The sequence below is a fragment of the Hemitrygon akajei genome, chromosome 5 (assembly GCF_048418815.1).
Source record: "Hemitrygon akajei chromosome 5, sHemAka1.3, whole genome shotgun sequence".
Taxonomy (NCBI): Eukaryota; Metazoa; Chordata; class Chondrichthyes; order Myliobatiformes; family Dasyatidae; genus Hemitrygon; species Hemitrygon akajei.
Genome location: NC_133128.1, coordinates 114,616,465 through 114,644,141, shown reverse-complemented (window position 1 = coordinate 114,644,141; position 27,677 = coordinate 114,616,465). Strand labels below are relative to the sequence as shown.

The 27,677-nt window shown below is 44.8% G+C and overlaps 1 protein-coding gene across 5 annotated transcripts in view; it reads left to right on the top strand.

The window, feature by feature from the left end:
• Positions 1-27,677, top strand: part of LOC140728069 (anion exchange protein 3-like) — a 222,127-nt gene that overhangs the window by 111,278 nt on the left and 83,172 nt on the right. For 4 of the 5 annotated variants that reach the window (XM_073046232.1, XM_073046228.1, XM_073046229.1 and 1 more), the window contains exons 11-14: positions 9,296-9,404; positions 13,092-13,276; positions 14,898-15,117; positions 22,825-23,037. In XM_073046232.1, the coding sequence (XP_072902333.1) occupies positions 9,296-9,404; positions 13,092-13,276; positions 14,898-15,117; positions 22,825-23,037 (727 nt within the window). The remainder of the gene's footprint in view (positions 1-9,295; positions 9,405-13,091; positions 13,277-14,897; positions 15,118-22,824; positions 23,038-27,677) is intronic. The other variant, XM_073046233.1, reaches the window with a different exon arrangement.

The window sequence follows — 27,677 nt, the reverse complement described above, 5'->3', positions numbered from 1 at the left end:
GCTCTGGTAACCAGGGTGTTTATATTGGTGGACCAGTTCAGTTTCCTGTCAATGGTAACCCCCAGGATGTTGATGGTAGGGGATTCATTGATAGTGATGCCACTGAATGTCAAGGGACGATGGTTAGTGTCTCTCATGTTGTAGATGGGCATTGCCTGGCACTAGCATGGCTCGAATATCACTTGCCACTTGTCAGCCCAAGCCTGGATATTGTCCAGGTCCTGCTGCATTTGGGTATGAATTGCTTCACTATCTGAGGAGTCACGAATGGTGCAGAACATTGAGCAGTCATCTGCAAACATCCCCACTTCTGACCTTATGATGAAAGGAGGGTCATTGATGAAGCAACTGAAATGATTGGTTCTAGGACACTTCCCTGAGGAACTCCTGCAGTGATGTCCTGAGGATGGGATGATTGACCTCTACCACCACAACCATCTTTCTTCGTGTAAGGTATGATTCCAACCAGTGCAGGGTTTTCCCCCTAATTCCCATTAACTCCATTTTAGCTAGGGCACCTTGATGTCATACTTGGTCAAATGCTGTCTTGATGCTGAGGGTTATCACTGTCACCTCACCTCTAGTATTTAGCTCTTTGGTTGATGTTTGGACCAAGGAGACGATGAGGTCAGGAGCTGAGTGACCTTGATGGAACCTAAACTGGGCATCCATAAGCAGGTTATTGCCAAGTAGGTACCGCATGATAGCTCTGTTGATGACTCCTTCCATTACTTTGTTGATGATTGAGAGTAAGCTGATAGGCCGGTAATTGGCTGGGTTAGACTTGTCCTCTTTCTTCTGTACAGGACGTATCTGGGGAATTGCCGGGTAGATGCCGGTGTTGGAGCTGTACTGGAACAGTTTGGCTAGCGGTGCGGCAAGTTCTAGAGCACAAGTCTTCAGGACTATTGCCGGGATTTTGTCTGGGCCCATAGTCTTTACAGTATCCAGTGCTTTCGGCCATTTCTTGATATCACGTGGAGTGAATCGGATTGGCTGCATACTAACATCTGGGATGTCGGGGACTTCTGGAGGCCGAGCTGGATCATCTACTTGGCATTTCTGACTGAAGATTGTTGCAAATGCCTTAGCCTTATCTTTTGCACAAGTATTAGCAAGGACATTATACCAATAGCATTATACCAAGAAATAACTTGCACAGTAAGGGTTAGGGCCCTGGATAGTGTTATGGAACAGTGAGACCCTGAGATACAAGTACATAGTTCCCTGAAAGTGGAAACACAGGTGGTGAAGAAGCCATTTGGTACACAACCTTCATCATTTGAAGCACTGAATACAAGAGTTGGGATGTCATGTTACAACTGTATGAGATGTTAGGACCATAAAACATTGGAGCAGAATTAGACCATTCAGCCCATTGAGTCTGCTCTGCCATTCTATCATGGCTGATTTATTATCACTCTCAACCCCATTCTCCAGCCTTCTCCTGGCTAAATAACCTAAAGGATCATTCTCATGAATGGTCTTTGGACCCTCTCCAAAGCTAGCACATCATTTCTTAGATAAGGGACCCATAATGGCTGACAATATTCCAAATGTAGTCTGACCAATGCCTTACAAACCCTGAGCATTATATCCTTGTTTTCATATTCTAGTTGTTGGTGGAGTATTTAGTGCAGCTCTGTTGTCTAGCTGTAAGAGGAATTCATTAAGTTGGAAAGTTTACAGAGATGATCCACAGGGATATTACTGGCCTTGGAGGGCCTGAGTTATCAGACAGACTGGACAGGCTGGGAATATTTTCCCTGGAAGAGGAGGCTGAGGGGCGAGAAGATTGAGGGGAGATCTCACTGAAATATCGAATAATGAAAGGCCATGATGAGTGGATGTGCAGAGGATATTTCCTATGGTGAGGAAGTCTAGGAGCAGTGAGCACAGATAGAGTGGATGTGGAGAGGATGTTTCCTATGTGGGGGAGTCTAGGACCAGAGGGCACAGATAGAGTGGATGTGGAGAGGATGTTTCCTATGTGGGGTAGTCTAGGACCAGAGGGCACAGACTCAGAATTGAAGCACAACCATTTAGATCAGAGAGGAGGAACCATTTCTTCAGCCAGACGGTGTAGATTCTGTGGACTTCTTTGCCATAGGTAGCTGTGGTGGCTAAGTCATTGGGTATATTTAAGGCTTGATAGGCTGATAGGTTCTTGATTAGTAAGGGCCTCAAAGGTTAGCAGGAGAGGGCAGGAAAATAGGGTTGAGAGGGATAATAAATCAGCCATGAGGGAATGGTGGAGGACTCGATGGACTGAATTGCCCAATTCTGCTGCTACACCTTATGGTGACCTAGAGGTTTATATAATCATGAGGGTCTTTTTCCCAGGATGGAGACCAAAACTAGAGGGCATAGCCTTAAGGTGAGAGGGGAAAGATTTAAAGGGGAGCAACTTTTTCACTTGTTTTTTGGGATTAGGGGTGATGGGAAATGGAAGATTAGTATGGATACGATGGGCCAAAGGGCTCGTTTTCCTGCTATACAATAGAATAATATTGTTACATAAAAATTTAACAAAGTTGTTGGCAAGATGAGGTTCAACTGCTTCCAATGGCAGGAATGTCTTTGACCCAAGGACTTGAATCAAAAGGGTTTGCTAAATAGATAAATTGGTTTATTATTGTCACATGTGTCGAGGACCTTGTACCTCCTGCTTGATGGTAGTCGTAAGAAGGGTTCTTCGATGCCACACTTAGTGCTCATAAAAAACCCTGAATCATTAGCTGAGGGAGGATGGGAGGAGCAAATCAAGAGGAGGTTCCCTCACTGACCTGTTGCCATTGGTTAATGAGCTTACTATTGTCACAGTGAGATACAGTGTAAAGCTTGTCTTGTATTAGATGGAATGAGCTTCCTGTAGAAGTAGTAGAGGCATTGTGTCATTTAAGGTAAAATTGGATAGGTATATGGACAGGAAAGGAGTGGAAGGTTATGGGCTGAGTGCAGGTAGGTGGGACTAGGTGAGATTAAGAGTTCGGCACAGACTAGGAGGGCCAGAATGGCCTGTTTCCGTGTTGTGATTGTTATATGGTTATATGGTTATAGATGGATATTCTACTGATCCCAAAGGAAATTACAGTGTCACAGTAGCATTACAAGTGCACAGGTACAAATATTAGAAGAGAAGAAAGAAAGAATAAAAAATAAATTACCTGAAACAGTCTAACAAGAGAGGTAATCACTCCACTGGCTATAGGGTTGACTCAGTAGAGAGCCTAATGGCTGAGGGCAAGAATTACTTCATATAGTGCTCTTGGAGCAGCACAGTTGTCTCAGTCTATTACTGAAAGTGCTCCTCTGTTCAGCCAAGGTGGCACGCAGAGAGTGAGAAACATTGTCCGGAATTGCCAGGATTTTCTATAGGGTCCTTTGTTCTACCACAGCCTCCAGTGTGTCTAGTTTGACTCCTTTTACAAAGCCAGTCTTTCTAATCAGTTTATTGAGCCTGTTGGCATCACCCATGTTGATGCCATTGCCCCAGCACGCCACCACATCGAAGATTGTACTGGTGACAACAGACTGGTAGAACATGTGAAGGAGAGGCCTGCACACTCCAAAGGACCTCAGTCTCCTCAGGAAGTAGAAGTAACTCTGGCCTTTTTGTACACAGCCTCTGTGTTGGTGATCCACTCAAGTCTGTCATGTAGGTGCACCTCCAGATACTTGTAGGACCTCACCATCAATACTAATAGGCAGCAGTGCAGGCTTAGTCTTCCTAAAGTCCATCACCATTTCCTTTGTCCGGGTTAACAGGAAGGGAGCCAATACCGATCCCTGTGGGCCCCAGTGTGGCGTACAGCCATGTCTGATACACAGCTCTGAAGCTGCACAAACTGTTGTCTGCCAGTCAGGTAGTCCATTATCCAGGATACAATGGGGGTGTCAACCTCCACTGAACGGAGCTTTCCCCCAGCAATGAGGGCTGTATGGTATTGAGAAATCGAACAACATGATCCTCACAGTGCTACCCTGCTTATCCAAATGGGAGTAGGCTTTGTTTTGCAGGTTGTGAACAACATCATCGACTCCAAAGTGCTCCTGGTAGGCAAACTGCGAGGACTGATCTGACCAAAGGTCGGAGGTGAGCCAGGACCAGTGTCTCTAGGGTCAGGGCCACTGGACAGTAGTCATTCAAAAGTTTCATTACAAGTCATTCATTACAACAGAGCATCAAGGTAGTACAAGGCAAAACTTTAATAGAATGCAGAATAAAGTGTTATAGTTAGAGGAAGTGCAGTGTTGTTAGACAATAAGGTGAAAGGTCATAATTAGGTAGTCTGAGGTCAAGAGTCCATCTTAACATCCTAGGGGACTGCTCAATAGGTTTATAACAGTGGGGTAGAAGCTGTCCTTGAGCCTGGTGCTACGTACTTTCAGGATTTTGTATCTTCTATTTGATTGTGGTGGGGGGTTGGGGGGAGAAGAGGAGAAGCGAGAATCTACAGGGTGAGCGGGGTCTTTGATTATGCTTTACCGAGTCAGCAAGAAGAGTAGACTGAGTGCATGGAGGGGAGGCTGGTTCCTGTGATGCGCTGAGCTGTGTCAAAAACTCTAATTTCTTGCAGCCATGGACAGAGCAGTTGCTATACAAGCCGTGATGCTTTCTGTGGGTGATCGATAAAAGTTTTTGAGGGTCAATAGGGATGTGAACCTGAGGGAAGAGGAACAGTTCTCCTGCAGAGAGAGGAGAGATGAAGGCGTAGTGGACAGTGAAGAAGGTCATCTAATATTTCAACAGGACCTAGATGGACTGGGGAAATGGGCCAAGGAATGGCAGATGGAATTTAATTGGAACATGATGTCCAAAGGGCAGTAGAGGCAGATTGAACAAGAGCGCACAGAAAGGGGTTGGAGAAATTGCAGAATGTGAGTTGGGATTAACCGGACAGTTAGTTCAAAGATGGGCTGATTGGCCTTCCTATCATTTCATAACCTCCATGGAACTGGGCAGTGAGGCAGCTGGTAGAGCTGCTGGTAGACACAGCTGGTAGAGCCGCTGCCTCACAACTCTAGACAACCAGGTTCGATCCAACTTTGGGCGCTGTCGGTGTGGAGTTTGCATGTTCTCTTTGTGACTACTTGGGTTTCCCCTGGGCACTCTAGTTTCCTCCCATATTCAAAGGAAGTGTGGGTTAGTGGGTTAATTGGCCCCCAGTGTGTGGGTCAGTGATAAAATCTCAGGGGGAGTTGGTGGGATGTGGGGAGAATAAAATACTATTAGAGTCAAAGTATTGACTCTAGACAGGACCGCACCATCCTGGCCATGCACTCTGCCCATACCATCGGGCAGGAAGTTCACGAGCATTAGATCCCACAACACTAGGTTCAGGAACATTTATCACCCTACAACCATCAGGCCCCTGGAACTGGCATGGATAATGTCATGCATCACGACTCTGAAATGATTCTACAACCTATGGACTCACTTTCAAGGACTCTAGTAGTCATAAGGACATTCAAGGACTCTGTAATTATATATACAGTGGATTCTGGTTAATTGGGGCACATTGGGACTAGTACATATTTGGCCCAATTAAGTGGCAGCACCAATTAGCCAAAGTTACATAAAAATAAGACCATAAGACTATAAGATTATATAAGCAGAATTAGGCCAATTAGCCCAATGAGTCTGCTCCACCATTTCACCATGGCTGATCCATTTCCCACTTAGCCCCAATCTCTGCCTTCTCCCCATATCCCTTCATGCCCTGACTAATCAAAAATCTGTCAACCTCTGCCTTAAATATACCCGATGACTTGGCCTCCACAACCACCTGTGGCAACAAATTCCACAGATTCACAAATTCCTCATCTCCTTTCTAAATGGACATCCTTCTATTCTGAGGGTGTGTTCTCTGGTCTTAGCCTCTCCCACCATAGGAAACATCCTCTCCACATCCACTCTATCAAGACCTTTCACATGATTCAATAGATCCCTCCTCATTCTTCCAAATTCCAGTGAGGACAGGCCCAGAGCCACCAAACGCTCCTCATAAGATGAGCTTTTCAATTCTGATACCATTTTTGTGAACCTCCTTTGAACTCTCTCCAATGTCAGCACACCCTTTCCAAGATAAGGAGTCCAAAACTACTCATAATACTCCAAGTGAGGCCTCACCTGTACCTTATAAAGCTTTAACATTACATCTTTCTTTTATATTCCAGTCCTCTCAAAATAAATGCCTTATAGATAGTTAAAAGACATAACGAAAGACAAACCAGCATTTAACTGAGTAGCAAATTGTGCATTTAAATGAAATACATAACAAATTGGAACACTACCAATAGTACTACAGCATTATTAAACTGATAGTTCCTAATAGTCATTGACAGAAGAATTCAATGCTGCTGTGTTCTTTTGATTGTCTGTAAATGAACAAAATCAGTGCAGACACTTAATGCAGATAATGTCTTCTTGCACAAGGTCAAAATAATATTAATAACTATCAAAAATTACTGCCTTTTGGATGTGTCCATTGTCCAAATTGATAACATAACACATGCACACATGACTGATGCTCTTCTAAAACTGCTTGCTCAGTACTGTCTGATGGCTGTTTTGGCATCTCCAAACCTGAATGCTTGAAACCACAGTGAACAATACCGACAAGAGAAAATCTGCAGATGCTGGAAATCCAAGGAACACACATAAAATGCTGGAGGAACTCAGCAGGCCAGGCCAGGCAGCATCTAGGAAAAGTATACAGTCGACATTTCAGCCCAAAATCTTTTTCCTGGATGCTGCCTGGTTTGCTGAGTTCCTCCAGCACTTGGTGTGAGCAATACAGTTCTACATTGTCGTACTGCTTATTTTTCACCAACCATCAGTGACAAAAATCATTGTTTTGAACACAAACACATGCAACTGACTCTATTTAAAAACTGTTCGCTCCAAGCAGGGTGTTGATTCTAATAGCCAGACTAGTGCACGGGACTGACGCTAGTTTTGACTGCTTCAAAAGGGCAACAATTATACCAGTGCCCAAAAAGAGCAGGGTGAGCTGCCTTAATGATTATCATTCAGTAGCACATATCTACAGTGACGAAATGCTTTGAGAATCAACTCCTGCCTCAGCAAGAATCTAGACCCACTGCAATTTGCCTTTCACCACAGTAGGTCTACGGTGGATGCGATCTCATCGGCTCTCAACAAGGCCTTGGATCACCTGGACAATATAAATACTTACATCAGGATGCTGTTTATTGACTACAGCTCAGCATTTAACACCATCATTCTCACAGTTCTGATCAAAAAGCTCCATAACTTGGGCCTCTGTAACTGGATCCTCGACTTCCTAATCGGAAGACCACAATCTGTGCTGACTGGAAACAACATCTCTACCTCACTGACGATCAACACTGACACACCTCAGGGATGTGTGCTTAGCCCATTCCTCTAATCTCTCTACACCCATGACTGTGTGGCTAGGCACGTTTCAAGTGCCATCTATAGAGTTACTGATGATACAACCATTTTTGGCAGAGTCTCTGATGGTTACGGGAGGGCATACAGGAGTGAAATACACCAGCTAGTTGAGCGGTGTCGCAGCAACAACCTTGCACTCAATGTCAGTAAGACCAAGGAATTGACTGAGGACTTTAGAAAGGGTAAGATGAGCTGACACACACCAGTCCTCATTGAGGGATCAGAAGTGGAGAGTGAGCAATTTCAAGTTCCTGTGTGTCAATATCTCTGAGGACCTAACCTAGACCCAACATATTTCATTAGGAGTTTGAGTATGTAACCAAAGACCCTTGCAAATTTCTACAGATGTACCTGCCAAAGCATTCTAACTGGCTGCATCAGCATCTAGTATGGGGGGGGGGGGGGGAACTACTGCGGATGATCGAAGTAGTTGCTGAGAGTTGTAAACTTAAGTCAGTTCCAACATGCGCACTGACCTCCGTAGTATGCAGGACATCTTCAAGGAGCGGTGCCTCAAAAAGGTGGCATCCATTATTAAGGACCCCCATCAGCCAGAACATACCCTCTTCTTACTGCTACCGTCAGGAAGGAGGTACAAAAGCTTGAAGGCACACACTCACCGTGTTTTGTCATGCACCCATCCACACCAGCTTCCAAGGTTCATACACGCTAACTCCGCAGGAGTATGGATGGCTGGTGGGGCCCCTTTAAATATTCAGGACCATCCCGCTAATTGGCAATCAGGTTTTGGGCACCAAGGATTGAACATTTAAGGAACACCTGAACTGCGTTTCGGTGTTCAATCGTAAGCCTACTCGTGATTTCGTCTAGTGTTTGTTTTGTGCTTCGATTCTCGACCCAGTTTGAAGTTGTCCCTCGATCCTAGCCTCGGGATGCTCCAGTATTTGGGTACAAACCATCCACGTCAAGGATTCTCGTCACACAATGTTCCTTCCCCTCTGCCATCTGATTTCTGAATGGACCTTGAGCTCATGAATACCACCTCACTGCTTTTTTATTTATATTTTTGGACGAATTAAATGTAGCTATTTATTATATATACTTGCCATACTTCACAGTTTTCTCTCTATTATATTGCTGCTGCAAAGTTTACAAATTTCACGATGTATGCCGGTGATATTAAACCTGATTCTAGTTAGAGGCTTTTCAGCGAATTTCCCGTCCCAATTAAACAGCACAGTGTCCTAAATAAACAAAGGGAATCCCAGTGATTTTCTCAATTAGTGTTTGTTCTTTATGAGTTGTCCCAAATAAACGGCTGCTCCCTTAACTGATGGCCCAATTAACCAGAATCCACGTACTGTATATAGTTTTACTTTGCTTGTAGAGATACAACAAGGAATATGCCCTTCCGGTCCTTTGAGCTGCACCAGCCAGCAATCCCTTGATTTAATCCCAGACCAAACATGGGTAATTTATAATGACCAATTAACCTGCCATCCGGCATGTATTTGGACTGTGGGGTGAAACCGGAGCACCTGGAGGAAACCCATGGAGTCATGGGGAGAACGTACAAATTCGTTACAGGCAGTGGTGGGAATTGAAGTTGATAGCTGGTATTGTAAAGTGCTGTGCTGACCACGACGCCACTGTGCCACTATATATATATGTAATATATATATAGTTCTATATGTGCATGTTTTATTGAACAATTTGTCCTCTTTTATTCATTGGTTAGTTGTCAGTCTTTGCTTATGTATAGTTTTTTCATAAATTCCATTGTATTTCTTTATTTTCCTGTAAATGCATGCAAGAAAATGTATTTCAAGGTGATATATATTCACTTCACTGAAACCATTGTGTAATTTGTCACAACTCTCTCCTTGTCGCCAGAAGAACCTGAAGCGTCCACTGCACAACAGTGAGAAGCACAAAACCAAGTCGGAAATGAAACTGCTGAGACAGATTCCAGAGAATGCAGAGGCCACGGTTGTCCTCATTGGTACGTCTCACCAACCCTGAAGGAGCAATGGCTGATCCTTAGCTTGGTCCCTCCAGTGCAGCTCAGAGTCCCAACCAATATGGTTTGAATCCACAGACATTAAGATAATTGTTATAGTTATACAATAACACAAAATATTCTGCAGATGCTGCAAATCCATTGTAACACACACAAAATGCTGGAGGAACTCAGTCGGTCAGACCATTGTCCAGAGAATTTTGATAAATTATCACAAACATCGCTACTATAACTTCCACCATTTTGTTCAGTACCCTGGATGCATTGAGTCAGGACCAGAGGACTTGTCCACCTTCAGGTCCACTAGTTTGCTCATCACCACGTTTATAGTAACAGTGACCTTACAGAGGTCCTCACCTCCCACTGCATCCATGAAACCTCTCTTTGGCATGTTAGACCTATCCTCTGCCATGAAGACCAACACAAAATAGTCATTCAAGGTCTCGGCTGTTTCCACATTACTCAATATTAATTTCCTCCTCTCATCATTCAAGTAACCTATATTCCACTTTGTATCATTATAAAAATCTTTGCTATCAGTTTTTTACACTTTGTGCTAATTTGCATTCATAATCTACTTTACCTTCCCTTTCAATTCATAAAGCCACAAGACATTGGAGCAGAATTAGGCCTTTTGGCACATCAAGTCTTCTCCACCATTAGAGCTATTGGATACAATCATGATATTTAAAAGCCATTTACATAGACACTTGACCTGGCAAGGCATGGAAGGTTACAGCCTTAATGTGGGCAAGTGAAACTAGTGTAGATAGGCAAAAGGGTTGGCATGAATGTTGTGGGCTGAATGGCCTGGATCTGTGGTTTAAGACCTAGAGTTGAGATTTTTGATTGGAGAAAGGCTAACTTTGAGGAGATGCGCAGGGATTTAGAGAGAGTGGAATGGGACAAGTTGTTTTATGGGAAGGATGTAATAGAGAAATGGAGGTCATTTAAGGGTGAAATTATGAGGGTACAGAATCTTTATGTTCCTGTTCGGTTGAAAGGAAAGATTAAAGGTTTGAAAGCGCCATGGTTTTCAAGGGATATTAGAAACTTGGTTCGAAAAAAGAGGGATGTCTACAATAGATATAGGCAGCATGGAGTAAAGGAATTGCTCGAGGAATATAAAGAATGTAAAAGGAAACTTAAGAAAGAGATTAGAAAAGCTAAAAGAAGTTACGAGTTTGGTTTGGCAAATAAGGTGGAAGTAAATCCGAAAGGCTTCTACAGTTATATTAAAAGCAAGAGGATAGTGAGGGATAAAATTGGTCCCTTAGAGAATCAGGGTGGTCAGCTATGTGTGGAGCCGAGGGAGATGGGAGAGATTTTGAACGATTTCTTCTCTTCGGTATTCACTAAGGAGAAGGATATCGAATGGTGTAAGGTGTGGGAAACAAGTAAGGAAGTTATGGAACCTATGACAATTAAAGAGGTGGAAGTACTGGCGCTTTTAAGAAATTTAAAAGTGGATAAATCTCCGGGTCCTGACCGGATATTCCCCAGGACCTTGAGGGAAGTTTGTGTAGAGATAGCAGGAGCTCTGACGGAGATCTTTCAGATGTCATTAGAAACAGGGATTGTGCCGGAGGATTGGCGTATTGCTCATGTGGTTCCATTGTTTAAAAAGGGTTCTAGAAGTAAGCCTGGCAATTATAGACCTGTCAGTTTGACATCAGTGGTGGGTAAATTAATGGAAAGTATTCTTAGAGATAGTATTTATAATTATCTGGATAGACAGGATCTGATTAGGAGTAGCCAGCATGGATTTGTGCGTGGAAGGTCATGTTTGACAAACCTTATTGAATTTTTTGAAGTAGTTACGAGGAATGTTGACGAGGGTAAGGCAGTGGATGTAGTCTATATGGACTTCAGCAAGGCCTTTGACAAAGTTCCACATGGAAGGTTAGTTAAGAAGGTTCAGTCGTTAGGTATTAGTGCTGGTGTAATAAAATGGATTCAACAGTGGCTAGATGGGAGATGCCAGAGAGTAGTGGTGGATAATTGTTTATCGGGATGGAGGCCGGTGACTAGCGGGGTGCCTCAGGGATCTGTTTTGGGCCCAATGTTGTTTGTAATATACATAAATGATCTGGATGATGGGGTGGTAAATTGGATTAGTAAGTATGCTGATGATACTAAGGTAGGAGGTGTTGTGGATAATGAGGTGGGTTTTCAAAGCTTGCAGGGAGATTTATGCCGGTTAGAAGAATGGGCTGAACGTTGGCAGATGGAGTTTAATGCTGAGAAGTGTGAGGTTCTACATTTTGGCAGGAATAATCCAAATAGAACATACAGGGTAAATGGTAGGGCATTGAGGAATGCAGTGGAACAGAGAGATCTAGGAATAACAGTGCATAGTTCCCTGAAGGTGGAGTCTCATGTAGATAGGGTGGTGAAGAAGGCTTTTGGAACGCTGGCCTTTATAAATCAGAGCATTGAGTACAGAAGTTGGGATGTAATGTTAAAATTGTACAAGGCATTGGTAAGGCCAAATTTGGAATATTGTGTACAGTTCTGGTCACCGAATTATAGGAAAGATATCAATAAATTAGAGAGAGTGCAGAGACGATTTACTAGGATGTTACCAGGGTTTCAGCACTTAAGTTACAGAGAAAGGTTGAACAAGTTAGGTCTCTATTCATTGGAGCGTAGAAGGTTGAGGGGGGATTTGATCGAGGTATTTAAAATGTTGAGAGGGATAGATAGAGTTGACGTGAATAGGCTGTTTCCATTGAGAGTAGGGGAGATTCAAACGAGAGGACATGATTTGAGAGTTAGGGGGCAAAAGTTTAAGGGAAACACGAGGGGGTATTTCTTTACTCAGAGAGTGATAGCTGTGTGGAATGAGCTTCCTGTAGAAGTAGTAGAGGCCAGATCAGTTGTGTCATTTAAGGTAAAATTGGATAGGTATATGGATAGGAAAGGAGTGGAGGGTTATGGGCTGAGTGCGGGTAGGTGGGACTAGGTGAGATTAAGAGTTCGGCACGGACTAGGAGGGCCGGAATGGCCTGTTTCCGTGCTGTGATTGTTATATGGTTATATGGTTATTACTGTACATAGTCCCATAACACATCCTCCCAGGGTAAGTGTCCAACAACAGGACACTTTACTGAATATATGTGAAAGGTGAAAGGTTTCAAACTCTGTCTGAGCATGTGAAGGGCCTGACCCTCAACTTCCAATTACACTTCAGCCCCTCACTCCTAAATTTCGATCACCTCGTACAGAGGGGTTGGGCTGCTTGGAGGATCTCCTGGTCAGCCTGGTCATGGGCCTGGCCAGCTGGACATTCATGGGGCCAGGTGGCAGGCAGTCAAGTGCTTTGCCCCAGTCGACTTCCTGTTCCTCTCCCAGGATTAGGTCTGTACCTGGGTGTCCCTGGAGAGGGAGCACATGGTGTCCTTGAGTACAGTGGGGGAGTTCTGGGAATAGTTGGCACCACAGGGGCTTGAGTGAGTTCTGGATAGAGACGACTGTGTTCAAGACTGCAAGTAGTGTGAATGGTGGCACGCTGTGGTATTGTAATAATATGGTGCTGTAATCACTGAATAACTTCCTTTGGAAAAGAGAAGCAAAGGCAAGTAGTATTCTGTTCCTCAAGATTTTTAGCATCTGCAGAACCTTTAGTGTCTCCATGATGAAAGGTTCCTCTTTCCTCTATCTCTGCAGGGACTCTGGCCTTCCTGGAGCAGCCCACCATGGCCTTTGTTCGTCTCAGTGAAAGTGTGTTACTGGAGTCGGTTTTAGAGGTCTCTGTCCCTGTTCGTTTCATCTTTGTCCTACTAGGACCGGCCCAGTCCAGCATGGACTACCATGAGATTGGACGCAGCATCTCCACCCTGATGTCTGACAAGGTAAATCTCTTAGCCTGCTTTTGAATGGCATCCTATTCTAGGGCAAGTATCAGAGTTGTCGAATAGAGGGTCATAGAGACAACCTTTCAGCCGGCTGGTGGTGTAGTGGCAACAGCACTGGACTTTGAATCGAGTGGTCCCATCCGTGCTGAGTTAAGCACGAGCTAGCAAATTGGCCTGGTTTTAAAAAAAGACAGATAAATGACAGATAAGTGGCAAGGTTGTCATCCTATGCACCATATGGCATGGAGAGAAGCAACAACAGAGAGCTTTTGTGAATAACTAATATATATAATGTAAATATCTAATCAGCCAATTATCAACTCAATGCATAAAAGCATGTAGACTTGGTCAAGAGGTTCAGTTGATGTTCAGACTAAACATCAGAAGAAATGTGATTTGGCTGTGAAATGATTGTTGGTGCCAGACAAGGTGGTTTGAGTAACTCAGAAATGGCTGATTTGGATTTTCATGCACAACAGTCTCTAAAACAGGGGTTCCCAACTTTTAATGGTACAGGTCCATGGCATAAAAAAGGTTGGGAACCCTTGCTCTAAAGTTCACAGAGAATGGTGCAGAAAACAAAAAAATTCCAGTGAGTGGCAGTTCTGTGGGTGAAAATGCCTCGTTAATGAGAGAGGTCAGGAAAGAATGGCCAGACTGGTTCAAGCTGACAGGAAGCTGACAATAGAGTTACAACAGTGGTGTGCAGAAGAACATCTCTGAACATACAGCACATCGAACCTTGGAGCGGATGGGCTACAGCAGCAGAAGACCGAGAACATACACTCAGTGGCCACTTTATTAGGTAAGACGTCGGTGAGGCTTAGTTTGGAGTATAGTGTACAGTTCTGATCACCTACCCACAGGAAAGATATCAATAAGATTGAAAGAGTACAGAGAAAATTTACAAGAATGTTGCTGGTAACAGGACCTGAGTTATAGGGAAAGGTTGCAAAGGTTAAGACTATTCCCCGGAGTGGAGGTGAATGAGAGAGATTTGACAGAGAAATACAAAATTATGAGGGGTATAGTGGGGTAAATACAAGCAGGCTTTTTCCACCGATGTTAGGTGACACTACAACTAAAAGTCATAGGTTAAAGGTTTAAGATGAAAAGTGTAAGGGGAACTTGAGGGAGAACGTCTCCACTCAGAGGGTGGTGAGAGTGTGGAGTGAGCTGCCAGTGGAAGTGGTGGACGTGAGTTTGATTTCAATATTTATGAAATCTGGATAAGTACTTGGATGGGAGGGGCATGGAGGACAGTCCAGTAGAGGGTCAATGGGATTAGGCAGAACAATGGTTTGGCATGGACTGGATGGGCCGAATGGCTTGTTTCTGTGCTGTGGTGCTCTATCTATGACTATGACACAAAGCCACTGTCCTGGCATAGCTGGAAAGAATTCACATGGATTCCAGGGTTTACCTGCAGAACAAACTTTCTCTTTTCTGAAAGCTGACCTCAACAGGGGAATCACTCGGCCAAGAACAACTCACACAATCAAGGAATTTCAATCCCCAGTATATATAACAATGGAGAAATCTAAATTGTCAACAGATTTTAGCACTTTCGGTGGAGTTTTTGTTGATGTTGAGAGAACATCGTTGTCTACTCCACTAGGACTTCCACGAAGCTGCCTACATGGCTGATGACCGTCAGGATCTCCTGAACGCCATTAACGAGTTTCTGGACTGCAGCATTGTCATCCCACCACTTGAGCTGGAATGCAAGGACCTCCTCCGGTCTGTTACTGCCTTTCAGAAGGAGATGCTGAGAAAGAGGAAAGCGAGAGAGCATAAGAAGTTGCTAAAGAAGGAGGAATCGCTGTTGGACATTAAAGGTGAGGTGTAACACAGCTGCCAGAGAGTTCTTAACAAAGTGACCCTTTGAATTGGATATCTTAGCACATAGAACATAGATAATTATAGCAAAGTACAGTCCCTACAGCCCATGGTGTTGTGCCAACATTTTAAGCTACCCCAAGATCAATCTAACCCTTCATTCCCAATAACCGTCTATTTTTCTAACATCCATGTGCCGATCTAAGAGTCTATTAAACGTCCCAAATGTATCTGCTCTACCACCACCACCCCAAAAGTATGATTCAGTGTACTTTATATTCTGTGTATATAAAAAAAATCCTCTGGCTTTCCTCCAATTTCTTCCAATCACTTTAACATTATGACCTTTCATATTAGTCATTTCTGCCTTGGGAAAAAGTTTCTGTCTATCAACTCGATTTATGCCTGTTATCATCTTCTACACCTCTATTGAATTACCTTTCATCTTCCTTCATTCTAAAGAGAAAAGCCCTATATTGCTCAACCTATCCTGGTAAACCTCCTCTGCACTCTCTCTAAAGCTTCCATGTGAACTCCCACTGCACTGTCCCCTCACATATTCCTGGGGTCAGACACAAGGTGGAGCTGTTCTGATTGAGCTGGGAGAAATCAAGGGAAACTGCAAATTAAAGTTTGCCAGATGTATTGGAGAAGGTGAAGAGGGTCTCCTGAACATCTGAGTGAGTGGCTGTTTTGTTGCGGAGGCTCCTTTTGGTTTTCCCGCCAGTTTGGACTGCGTAGTTTCTCACTATAGCCACTGCCAGGTAGCCGCTTCACTCTGAAAGCAGGGAGAGAAACACCACTAACATTGGGACAACACCTCCTTTTCTTGCCTTGTCATGTTTCTCTGTCGGTGAGGGTGCAGGAGCGCTTTGGATATATTGACCTTTCACAGCCAGGGAACTCTTTGAGACCGATGGAGCCTTTCCCAGCATTGGAATCTCTGGTGCTTTGTCAAAAGGGATTGTTGAGTCCGGGCTGCCTTCCTACTGCCCCAGCAATGGACGATTTCTCTTCCACCCTGCTACTTAAGCAGCACAAGCTGGTCTGGACCATATACAACGTGCTCCATCTCTTCTCAGGACCCCAGATCCTTAAGGCTGCCAGACCGATGGGATCTGCTCATGCCGCAGGAGCGGCTGAACTGCCTAAAGTTCCAAAGTTTTCCAACTAGGAACACTACTCGCTCGAGGACTTTATCAGCGGGCACTGCTGCCTATATTTTAGAAGTGATTATTCTATCTGTTTCTTATTTCGGACTGCAGTGCCATCATGTCGGATCAGTACCCTGGGAAGCTCAGACCTCTGGGGAACTATACAAGGGTGGCTGTCTCACTGTCCCTGGACAATGCCCTGTTTCGATCGGTGGAAGATGAACATGGGGTATAATGTATTTTGCGCACTGTAATAGCTCTGGAACCCTGCTCAGAGACCATGGAAGACTTGGTTGGGGTAGATGGCATTTTTAGCCTCTGAGAAAGAGTTTGGGAAGGTGCTGTTCTACCTGAGGTCCAACGAGTTGGTTCTCAGTGGGTAGATCACAGTTAAAGATGTGCTGGTGACCACTCCCATGCAATGGATCGTCCTCAAGCACATCAAGCCCTTTATTCCCATTGAGGTCCTCCTTCCCCACCTAACCCTCTTGGGACAAGCAAGTTCAGAGCTCACTGCCATCAGACATAAATTTAAGAGACACAACCTCTGCAGCCTAATCACTTTACAACGCCAGCTGTTTATGCCCCTGGCATGGGAGGAGGATACTGAAGGTCTGTTTACTGTCTGGCACAAAGGGGTAGACTACCAGGTGTACTAGAGTTCTGAGTGCCCATGGTGCCATGCATGTGGGGAGGTGGGGCACTTTTGGAGGGAATGTCCTAACCCACTGCCAAAGGATTCCACCTCTGGCACCATTTCCCCCGATGCCTCTGCCCCCACCCCTATCCCCGCCCTGTGGTTCAGGTGGGGGAAGCTGAGGCTGCATGTAGCGTAAGTGTGGGGTGGAACAGGGAGGAGACTCCATGGGGCAGGAAGGCCAAGCAGCAGTCCAAACACCCAAGGAAGAAGGACCCTGAGAATGAGGATCTCATGCCTGTCCCTTTACCTTGAACTGAGAAATCCTCTTGTCCTGAACATCAGCCGGAGACTGAGTGAAGTGCGCGGGTCGACAGGGTGATGCAAACGGAGGGCACCACTGCATTGGTAGTACCTGCATGCTCCTAAAGCCTGAAGAGGAGAAGGATCTCTTCTCTCAATAGAGGAGGGTGTAGACGTCGGGGAGTCACCGGAGGGGTGGAAATCCCTGTGGATGTCAACCCCAAGCCTGAAGACCTAGATGTGGCCACGAGCCCTGTGGTGGGAAGAGTATGCACAGGAAGGTGATGTTGCCCCTGGTCTGGCGACTGGAGCTCCCACCAGGACATGTTAGTTAGTGCCTCTTTACACTTGATAAAGATGGGAGTGGTAACCAGCCCCTCTCACTCTCAGGATCTGGCTCCCGATGAACCCCTGGAACCGGGTCCATCTTGGGCCTGGTTCCTGAGATGAGAGATGTACTCTCCATGCCGACCCAATCAACCCTTGGTTCCCAAGAAATTCCTGGGGACAATTCCCTCTGTCGTTGTTCCTGGAGGTTGGGCTTAGGTGAAGCTGGAGTGGGCAGGTGGAAGCAAGGTACCTGCTACGCAGTGTTGGTTAGAAGTGCTTCTGTCTGCTAATACACACTCTGGTCTCCAGAGTGACCCAGCATCAAAAAGAAGTTAAAGGAGCTAGCAGGCTCCTTCAACTTGGTGGACTTCTGGCAGAACCTTCATTCTGACACTAGTGCCTTCTCAAGAAGATCTAGAGGGGAAGGTTCTTGTATTGACCACCTCTATATCTCTTGGGCACACGTCTCTTGCATGTCAGCATCCTCTATACAGCCGGTGTCGAGCTCGGACCATCACCTCATGTGGATGGAGTTCCCTTCTCTGACTCACAGGTGGGGTCCGGGCATGGGCATTCTAGAATGAGTCAATTCTAGGATTCGTTCTGGGTCTTCTGGGAGAGATGGGAGGAGTTTTGCTCCCAACGCTATGGTGGGATGTGGGCAAAGCCAACATCTGGTTTCTGTGTTGGGAGTACACTAGGGGGTTGACAGCTGGGGCTCTGAGATGGAGTGGCTTGAAAGAGAGCTGCTTGACTTCAAGTCCCATCCTGGTCTGACCACTGGAGACCCACAGTAATGGCAGGATACCAGGAAAAGAAGGGCGTGCTGAGGGATCTGCAGCTTCTGTGGTCCTGAAGTGCATACATGAGGTCACAAATCCAAATGCTGCAGGATTTGGACTGTGGGTCACCCTTCTACTTATTGGAGATGTGGCAGGGAGCCCGGAAGCAAGTAGTGGAGTTACTAGCGGCTAATGGCTTTTCTGTCGTGGATCCTGGTTGAATCTACAGGGAAGTCCACTCCTTCTACAGCTCCTCGTTCTCGCCAGACCTATCAAGTACAGACACTTACAGTGAGGTCTGGGAGGATTTGCCAGTGGTCAGTCCAGAGGAAGTAAAGTGGCTTGACACTCTCCTGACTTGAGCTGAGCTGTCTACAGCCCTTCAACAACTCCAGAAGGGCAAGTCCCCTGACCTAGATGGCCTGAGTTCTTTCAGACTTTCTGGGATGTCCTTGTGATGACTGTAATCTTGTCTTGGGAGAGATGCTTTCATGGCAGAAAGCTGTCATGGTCCTGTTGTTTTGGAAGGGAGACCTCTGTCTACTACAGAACTGGCATCCGGTCTCTCTCTTGTGTGCAAGATCTTCACTTGAGCATTGGCCAACCGTCTTGGCATTGGTGCAGGTGATCCATCCTGACCAATTCCACCCGGTGCCAGACCGCTCCATTCAGGAGAAGACATTTGACTGGGTAGACCAGTTTCCTGGTGGGCATTTAGGCTCAGACCACACTTTGTAACCCGGGTTCGGCTCTTGTACTTTGCTGCAGAGTGACTCATTAAGGTCAATGGATCATTGACCATTCCCTTTCGAAGAGGAGTACATCAGGGATATCCTATGTCCAGCTAGTTGTATGCCAACTTTGTAGAACCATTCCTGTGTCATCTTTGCAGGAGGTTGACTGGTCTGGTTCTGCATGCGTTGGACCTGAAGGTCGTCCTCTCATCTTATGCCAATGACGTGCTCCTGATGGTAGTTAACACAGAAATGTGCCTGGACCATCGGGCACCATAGGGGGGTTAAATGCCATCCTTGATGAGGATAGGAATGTGTTAGTTTAATGTATATTGGTTATGATATGCCTGGTCTTTTATAATTCGATTGTACTTTAGTGTAGTAGTTTGAATTTGTAATAAAAGATTTTTTTAAAAAGAGTCAGGCACAGAGTGAAGCTATTTTTAACTGACCTGTTAAATACTTGTAAACACTGAGAGTGAATTATCTGGGTCACAGCAAATTATAGTGCTCAAGCAGGTCCTTCGGCCCACCAAGTCATTACTGACCAGCATCCACCCTTCTATTGCTAATCTTCACTAATCCCAACTTTATTCTCACCACATTCCTCTCACTCTCCCAGATTCTACACCTCACCTGCACACTAAGGGGCACTTTACAGTGGCCAATTAACTTTTCTACCCATATGTCCTTGGGGTGAAACGGGAGCATCTGGAGGATACCCGCGACTTCACAGGTAGATAGGACTAGGCAGAAGACCCTGCCATCATGAACCAAAGAGCCTTTCTTTATGCTGTAGTGCTCTGTGACTCTATGACTGTAACAACTGGAATTGTTTTATTATTGTCTCATGTACCGAGATACAGTGAAAAGCTTGACTTGCACACTGTTCATACAGGTCAATTCATTACACAGTATATTGCGGTTGTAAAAGGTAAAACAATAACAGGGTGCAGTTTAAAGTGTTATAGCTACAGAGAAAGTGCAGTACAGACAGACAATAAAGTGCAAGTTCTTGAGAAGGTAGATTGTGAGATCAAGAATCCATTTTATTGAACTAGGGAAGTACTTAACTGTCTTATAACAGCAAGGTCGAAGCGGTCCTTGAGCCTGGTGGTAAATTCTTTTAGGCTTTTGTATCTTCTACCCAATGGGAGAAGTGAGAATGTCCAGGGTGGGAGGGTTCTTTGATTATGCTGGCTGCTTTACTGAGACAGCGAGAAGTATAGACAGAGTCTATGGAGCAGAGTCTGATTTCTGTGATGTGCTGAGCTGTGTCCACAACTCTGTGGTCAAATGCAGAGCAGTTACCGTACCGAGCCATCATGCATCCAGATAGGATGCTTTCTAAGGTGCATCAATAGAAATTGGCAAGAGTTGACAGGGACTCTCTTTAGTAGTCTTTACTAAAGACTTTACTAAATCTCTTTAGCCTCCGAGGAAGTAGAGGCGTTGATGTGCTTTCTTGGCTGTGACGTCCATGTGGTTGGACCAGGACAAGCTCTTGGTGATGTTCACACCTAGGAACCTGAAGCTCTCAACCTTCTTGACCTCAACACATTGATGTAGACAGGAGCATGTGCACTCCCTGCCTTCCTGAAGTCAAAGACCCGCTCTTTTGTTTTGCTGACATTCTGATTGTCTTGCAAAGCTTGTCTTGCACACTGTTCATACAGATCGGATCACTGCATCATGCAATGAGCTAGAACAACGTGACAGAATAACAGAAAGAAGAATGAAGTGTAACAGCTACAGAGAAAGTGCAGTGCAGATAGGCAATAAGGTGCAAACTCAAAGCAGGCAGAGCTGGAAGTCAGGATAGAGTCAAGTCCTTGGCACTGTACGGTGGTAGTAGCTCTGTAGCTGTAGATCTGCAGAGCTGAGTGGATTTTTAGTAGAGGGAGTCACTGGATCACCTCAGAACACTGCCCCATCTGCATAGCGCATTGAGCTTTCTAAAGCAACAAACATAATGGACAGTCGACAAGACAAGCTCTTATGTTCCATTTTGCCCTGGAAAAAACTTTCTGGCTATCCACTTGATCTATACCTCTTATCATCTTGTGCACTTCTATCAAGTTACCTCTCATCCCTCCTTGCTACATGGAGAAAAGCCCCACCTCACTCAACCTATTCTGATAAGATATACTCTCTAATCCAGGTAGCACCCTGGTAAATTTCCTCTACGCTCTCCAAAGCTTCCATATCCTTCCTGTAATGAGGTGACCAGAATAGTCCAAGTGTGGTCCAATCAGGGTTTTATAGAGCTGCAGCATTACCTCACGGTTCTTGAATTCAATCCGCCGACTAATAAAAACCAACGCTCCACACCAACTTGTACGCAACTTTGAGGGTTAAATGGATGTGGATCCCAAGATCCTTCTGTTCCTCCACACTACTAGGAATCCTGCCATTAACTCGGTATTCTGCCTTCAAATTAATTCTCCCAAAATGAATCACTTAATACTTTTCCAGGTTGAACTCCATCTGCCACTTCTCAGCCCAGTTCTGCATTCTGTCAATATCCTGTTGTAACCTATGACAAACTTCTACACGATTCACAACACCGGTATTATTTATTTCTTTTCAGTTCTATTATACCTATTTACATTTTCAATATGATTATTATTATTTTACATTATTTACACATTTTGTCTTCTTTTGCACATTGGTTATCTTGATTTGTTTGTGTATAGTCTTTCATTAATTTTATTGTATTTCATTATTTTCCTGTGAATGCCTGCAAGAAAATGAATCTCAAGGTAATATATAGTGACATATATGTACTTGATAATTTATTGTGACTTTGACTTCACTTTGAAGTTACTCCATGTGTGATCCTGTAAATTACCCCATTGATTACCCCATCAGTTACCCCATGAGTTATCATATAATTCGCCCTGTGAGTCACTCCATCAGTTACTGTCATGGTTTCTCGTGCCCCACAAACGACCAGGAGACGCAGAAGATTCTTCAAGAAGGGTTAAACTTTAATTTGCAAATCAAAGCTGAGACAGTCATTGAGCTAGTCGCCGATTGCCCACCGATCCTTGTACATAGCATTTTTTATAGCAATCTCCTGGTTTAGTTGCATTAGCATATCCAATCGATCTATAGTTGAGTATCACAAGTACATCCGCCACTATTGTTTCTACCTATTGACTTAATCATGTTCTAATCTACATCTCTTAGCTAGCCTCTCATTAACTAATGTCTTCTTCATTCTCCTACTGAATTGGATACATGCATAGCAAATAGCAAGTTTCAAAGCTGACTACATAGTTTTGGTTACACAACAAATAATGCAACTTTTATACTCCAATATTACCCCATGAGTTGTCATGTGATTTAGCACATGAATTACCCTATCAGTTACCCTGTGAATTATTTCATGAATTACCCATTGAGTTACCCTGTATATTATTCCATTGGATAGTCCATGATTTACTCCACGAGTTAACCCATCAATTACCCCATAAATTATCTTGAGAATTACCCCACTATTACCCATGAGGTACTCCACTATTACCCCATGAGTTACCCCACTATTACCCCATGAATTACACCATGAAGTACCCCACTATTACCCCATGAGTTACCCCACTATTACCCCATGAGTTACCCCACTATTATCCCATAAGGTACCCCACTATTACCCCTTGAGTTACCCCACTATTACCCAATAAGTTACCCCATTGATTACCCTGTGACTTTCCCACTGTTACCCCAGGAGCTACCCTGAGCCATTCTTTGCTTCCTCCCCCAGAAGTGTGCGAAGCTGTGAAGGAGGAAGAAGTTGAGGACGACCCTCTGAAGAGGACGAACCGGCTATTTGGAGGCCTGATCCGGGACATCAGGCGGAGGTATCCCAAGTACCTGAGTGACGTCCGGGATGCCTTCAACTGTCAGTGCCTGGCCGCTGTCATCTTCATCTACTTTGCTGCCCTGTCTCCTGCCATCACCTTCGGGGGGCTGCTCGGTAACTTCCTCCTCCCACTCCGGTGGAAAATTTATTTAGCGATACAGCGCGGAGTAGGCCCTTCTGCCCTTTGCCCCAGCAAACCCCAACAATCCTGATTTAACCCTATCTTAATCACGGGACAATTTACAATCACCAGTTAACCTTCCCAGTACGTCTTTGGACTGTGGGAGGAAACTGGAGCTCCCGGGAAAACCCACACATTCCATGGGGAGGACGTACAGACACTCCTTATAGATGATGTGGGAATTTAACAACGACACCTCAAGCTGTAATAGTATCATGCTAACCACTACATTCCGATGCCCAAAATTCACCATTCTCCCTCCCTCCCTGGTCCTTACTCAGTAACTCCTTCCTCCCACTCCAGAGGAAAATGCACCACTCTCCCTTCCCTCCCACCCTCATTCCCCTCCTTTCCCTTCCCCTTTCCCTCCCTTCCTCAACTCTCCTCCCCATTCCCTCTTCCTTGTTCCTTCCTTCTCCTTCCTTCCCTCCTTTATCTCTCCATCGCCACTTCCTCCTCACCCTCTCTTCCATTACTCTCTCCCACTCATCCCTCTCTTACTCCTCACTCCACCCCTCCTCCTACCCTCCTCTTCCCCTCCCCTTTACTTTCTCCCATTCTCCCTCTACTTCCCCCCACTCCTTCCACTTCCTCCATCCTCTCTTCCCTCCTTCCCTTCTTCCCTCCTTCTTTCTCTGTCCTCTCTCCTCAACCTCCTATCTCCCTCCTCTCCTCCCTGCTCCTTCCTTTCCCTCTCTCATTTCTCTGTCCTCTGACCCTCCCTCACTCCCACAGACGTGTCAATACTCCCTCCTCCTCCCATCTTTCTTCTCCTCCCATTCTCCCTCAAATTCCTCCCTCCTCTCCTTCTCAACTCCTCAAAACCATTGGCCCACCCTCAATACTCCCTTCCCCACATCATCAGTTCCTCATTCAATGTCTTATCAAAAAAAAACTTGCCTGGGTTGATTTTACATAAAACATAACATAGAACAGTACAACACAGTACTGGCCCCTTGGCCTATAATGTTCTCCCAATCTTTGAAGCTACTCTAAGATCAACCTAACCTTCCCCTCCCACATAACTCTCCATTTTGCTTACATCCCATATGGATTTCTAATGTATTTGCCTCCACCGCCAACCCTGGCATGGCATTCCCTGCACACACCACTCTAAGTGTAAAAAGAACACTATCTCTAACATCATCCCTACACTTTCCTCCAATCACCTTAAAATTTTGCCCCCTCATATTAGCCATTTCCACTCTGGGACAAGGTCTCTTATCATCTTGTACTCTGCTATCAAGTCACCTCTCACCGTCTTTCGCTCCACAGAGAATTGCCCAAGCTCACTGAATCTTTCCCCATAAGACATGCTCGCTAATCCAGGCAGCATCATACTAAATCTCCACTGCACCTGCTCTTTTCCCTACACTTGCCAGCCGGTGTACTGGGCACAGTTCTGGTCAGCACATTACAAAAGAAACACTCCTACACTGCAGAGGGTGCAGAGAGATTTATGGGGTTGATGCTAGGGCTGGGATCAAAAGAGGGAAGGACTGGATAAACTGGGCTTGTATTCTTAGGAATGAAGGAGGTGACTTATTTGAGATTAGAAACTGTCAGAGGCCCAGTGAATGTAAGGTTTTATAAGGTATTGGTCAGATCATATATAGAGTATTATGAGTTCCGATGAAAGGTCTTGACCCAAAACATCAACTCTTTATTCCTTTGCAAAGATGGTGCCAGACTTTCTGAGTCCCTACAGCATTTTGTATGTGTTTCTGTGGATTTCTAGCATCTGTAGAATTTCTTATGTTTAGAGTATTGTGAGCAGTTTTGGGCTCCATGTCTAAGAAAGAATTTGCTGCCATTGAAGTGGGTTCAGAGGAGGTTCGTGAGAATGATCCCAGGAATGAAAGAGTTAACGTATGAGGAAATGCTTAATACCTTTGGGCCTGTACCTACTGGAGTTTAGAATAATGGGATGATCTCATTGAAACCTATTGAATATTGAAAGGCATAGACAGAGAGGATGTGGTGAGGATGTTTTCAATAGTAGGGGAGTCTAGGACCAGAGGGCACAGACTCAGAATAGAAGGATGTCCCTTTAAAGATTCAAAAGACATTGATTATCAAAGTATGTATGCAGCGTACAACCCCGAGATTCGTCTTCCCACAGACAGCCACAAAGAAACGGCATGGAACCTTGTCAAAGAAGCCAGAGATGAGGAGGAATTTATTTAGCTGACGGGTGGTGAACCTGTGAAATTCATTGCCACAAGCGGCTGTGGAGGAAAAATCATTGTGTTACTGAAAGCGTGGGAGGAAGCAGGAGGATAAGTTTGGGATTGAAAGGGAAAATAAATTGGCCATAGTTGAATGGCAGAGCAGCCTTGATTGGCTGAATATCCTATGTTCCATGATCTATGGGTAAGTAGAAAGTTGTATTTCATTGGTAGTGCTGTGGGTAGGAACAGTATTTGGGGTGCACTTGAAGTCTAATGACCTTCAGAATCAGGTTTATTCTCACTGACATGTGTTGTTTTGTGGCAGCAGTGCAGTGTGTACAAATAACTATAGGTTGCAGGATGAAATATAAGGGTTAAATAAAAAGTACAAAAAGAGAGCAAAAAGTAAGGAAATGTTCATGGGTTCATTGGCCATTCAGAAATTTTATGGTGGAGAAGAGATTGTTCCTAAAATGTTGATTGGGTATCTGCAGGCTCTAATACCTCCTTCCTGATGGTAGTAATGAGATGAGGACGTGCTCTGGATGGTGAGGGTCCTTAATGATGGATGCCAAAGCCACCTTCCTGAGCCTAGAGGCCTGATGGAGCTGGCCAAGTTTAATGCAGCTTTTCTTGATCCTGTCCATACCAGGTGGTGATGCAATCGGTCGGAATGCTCTCCTGTATAGAAATCTGCTAGCGTCTTTGGTGAAATGCCAAATCAAACTCGCAAGGGTACAAGACCTAGTGATGGAAGGTGTGATTGTATTGGACCTCTGTTTTAATGGGCCAGCATGCGATAGTCCAAATGATCTCCATGTGACCTATAGCATCTCCACGATTTGATAAACTACCCAGGGGTAGCTACTTGGTTTCAGCTAGACATGCTCAATCCCAGAACAAGGTCAACTAAACCATTCTCAATGCCACAGCAATATCCTAGCGAAGTCTCCCTCTTCAACTCTACATCCACATTCCCATTGTAAAGTTGGATGGAGTTTGTGTGTGTGGGGGGGGGGGGGGTGGAAAACAGGTAATTCCATGAGAAAGGAGGGAGAAGGAACATCTGTTGTCAGAGGAGACTACATTGGAGAGGGCACAGAGGAAACCCCAAGATGGGCACTGCTTAGAGTCAGTGGTGGGAGAAATTGGAAAATTCTGACAGAAATGTAAGAGAGGACAGTTTATTAGACCATAATACATAAGTGAAGAATTTGGCCCATAGGGTATGCTCCGCCATTCCATCATGGCTGATTTGTTATCCCTCTCAACCCCATTCTTCTGCCTTCTCCCCATAACCATTGATGCTCTGACTAATCAACAAACCATCAATCTCCACTTTATATACAGCCAGGACTTGACCTCCACAATCATTTGTGCAATTAATTCCACAGATACACCATCCTCTGGCTAACGAAAGCCCTCCTTATCTCTGTTTTGAAGGGATGTGCTTATATTGTGAGGCTGTGTCCTCTGGTCCTAGACTCCCCAACTATAGAAAACATCTATTAATGGATTGTTATCTGTTGTTGGAGGAGAACCCAGGAAGGACACTACTCTCGGAGTCAGTGGGAGAAATTGGAAAATGCTGATGTCAGAGAGGAAAGATTATAGAGAAATTACACAGAGGAGAGGGATTAGTGGGATTTCCCTGGGACTGAATGGAATGAATGTCCTCTTATAAGACCATAAAACCTAGGAGCAGAATTAAGCCATTCAGCCCATCGAATCCACTCCACCATTCCATCATGGCTGATCCCGGATCCTACTCACCTGCATTCTCACCATTTCCCTTGATGACCCGACTAATTAGGAATTCAGTCCTCTTGTGCCATTGGCCAGCATGGATATGATGGACCAAAAGGTCTCACCTAGATCACGTATGGTTCAATTTCAGGGGAACCTGAGGGGGGACTTCTTCACTCGGAGGTGATGAGAGTGTGGAGTAATGTGTGGAGTAATGTGTGGAGTGATGAGCCAGTGCAAGTAATGGATGTGGGTTTGATTGCAACAATTAAAAGAAGTTTGGATAAATAAATTTAGATCCAGACTTATTGATCACATGTACTGTACATCAAAACATACAGTTGTTTGTGTTAACAAACTGCCACACACGTGCTGGGGTCAGCACACAAGTGTAGCCACACGTTCTGGTGCCAACATAACACGGCAGAACAAGACAAAACACAACCAGCAACAAAAGAACAACATCAGAACAAAGCAACACACACAAAATGCTGGAGAAACTCAGCAGGTCAGACAGCGTCTATGGAAATGAATGAACAGTCAACATTTCAGTCTGAGACCCTTCATTAAGACTGGAAAGGAAGGGGTAACAAGTGGGGCAGAGGAAGGTAAGGGGCAGGAGAGTAGAGTGGTCCATCAGAGAAAGGGAAGGATTG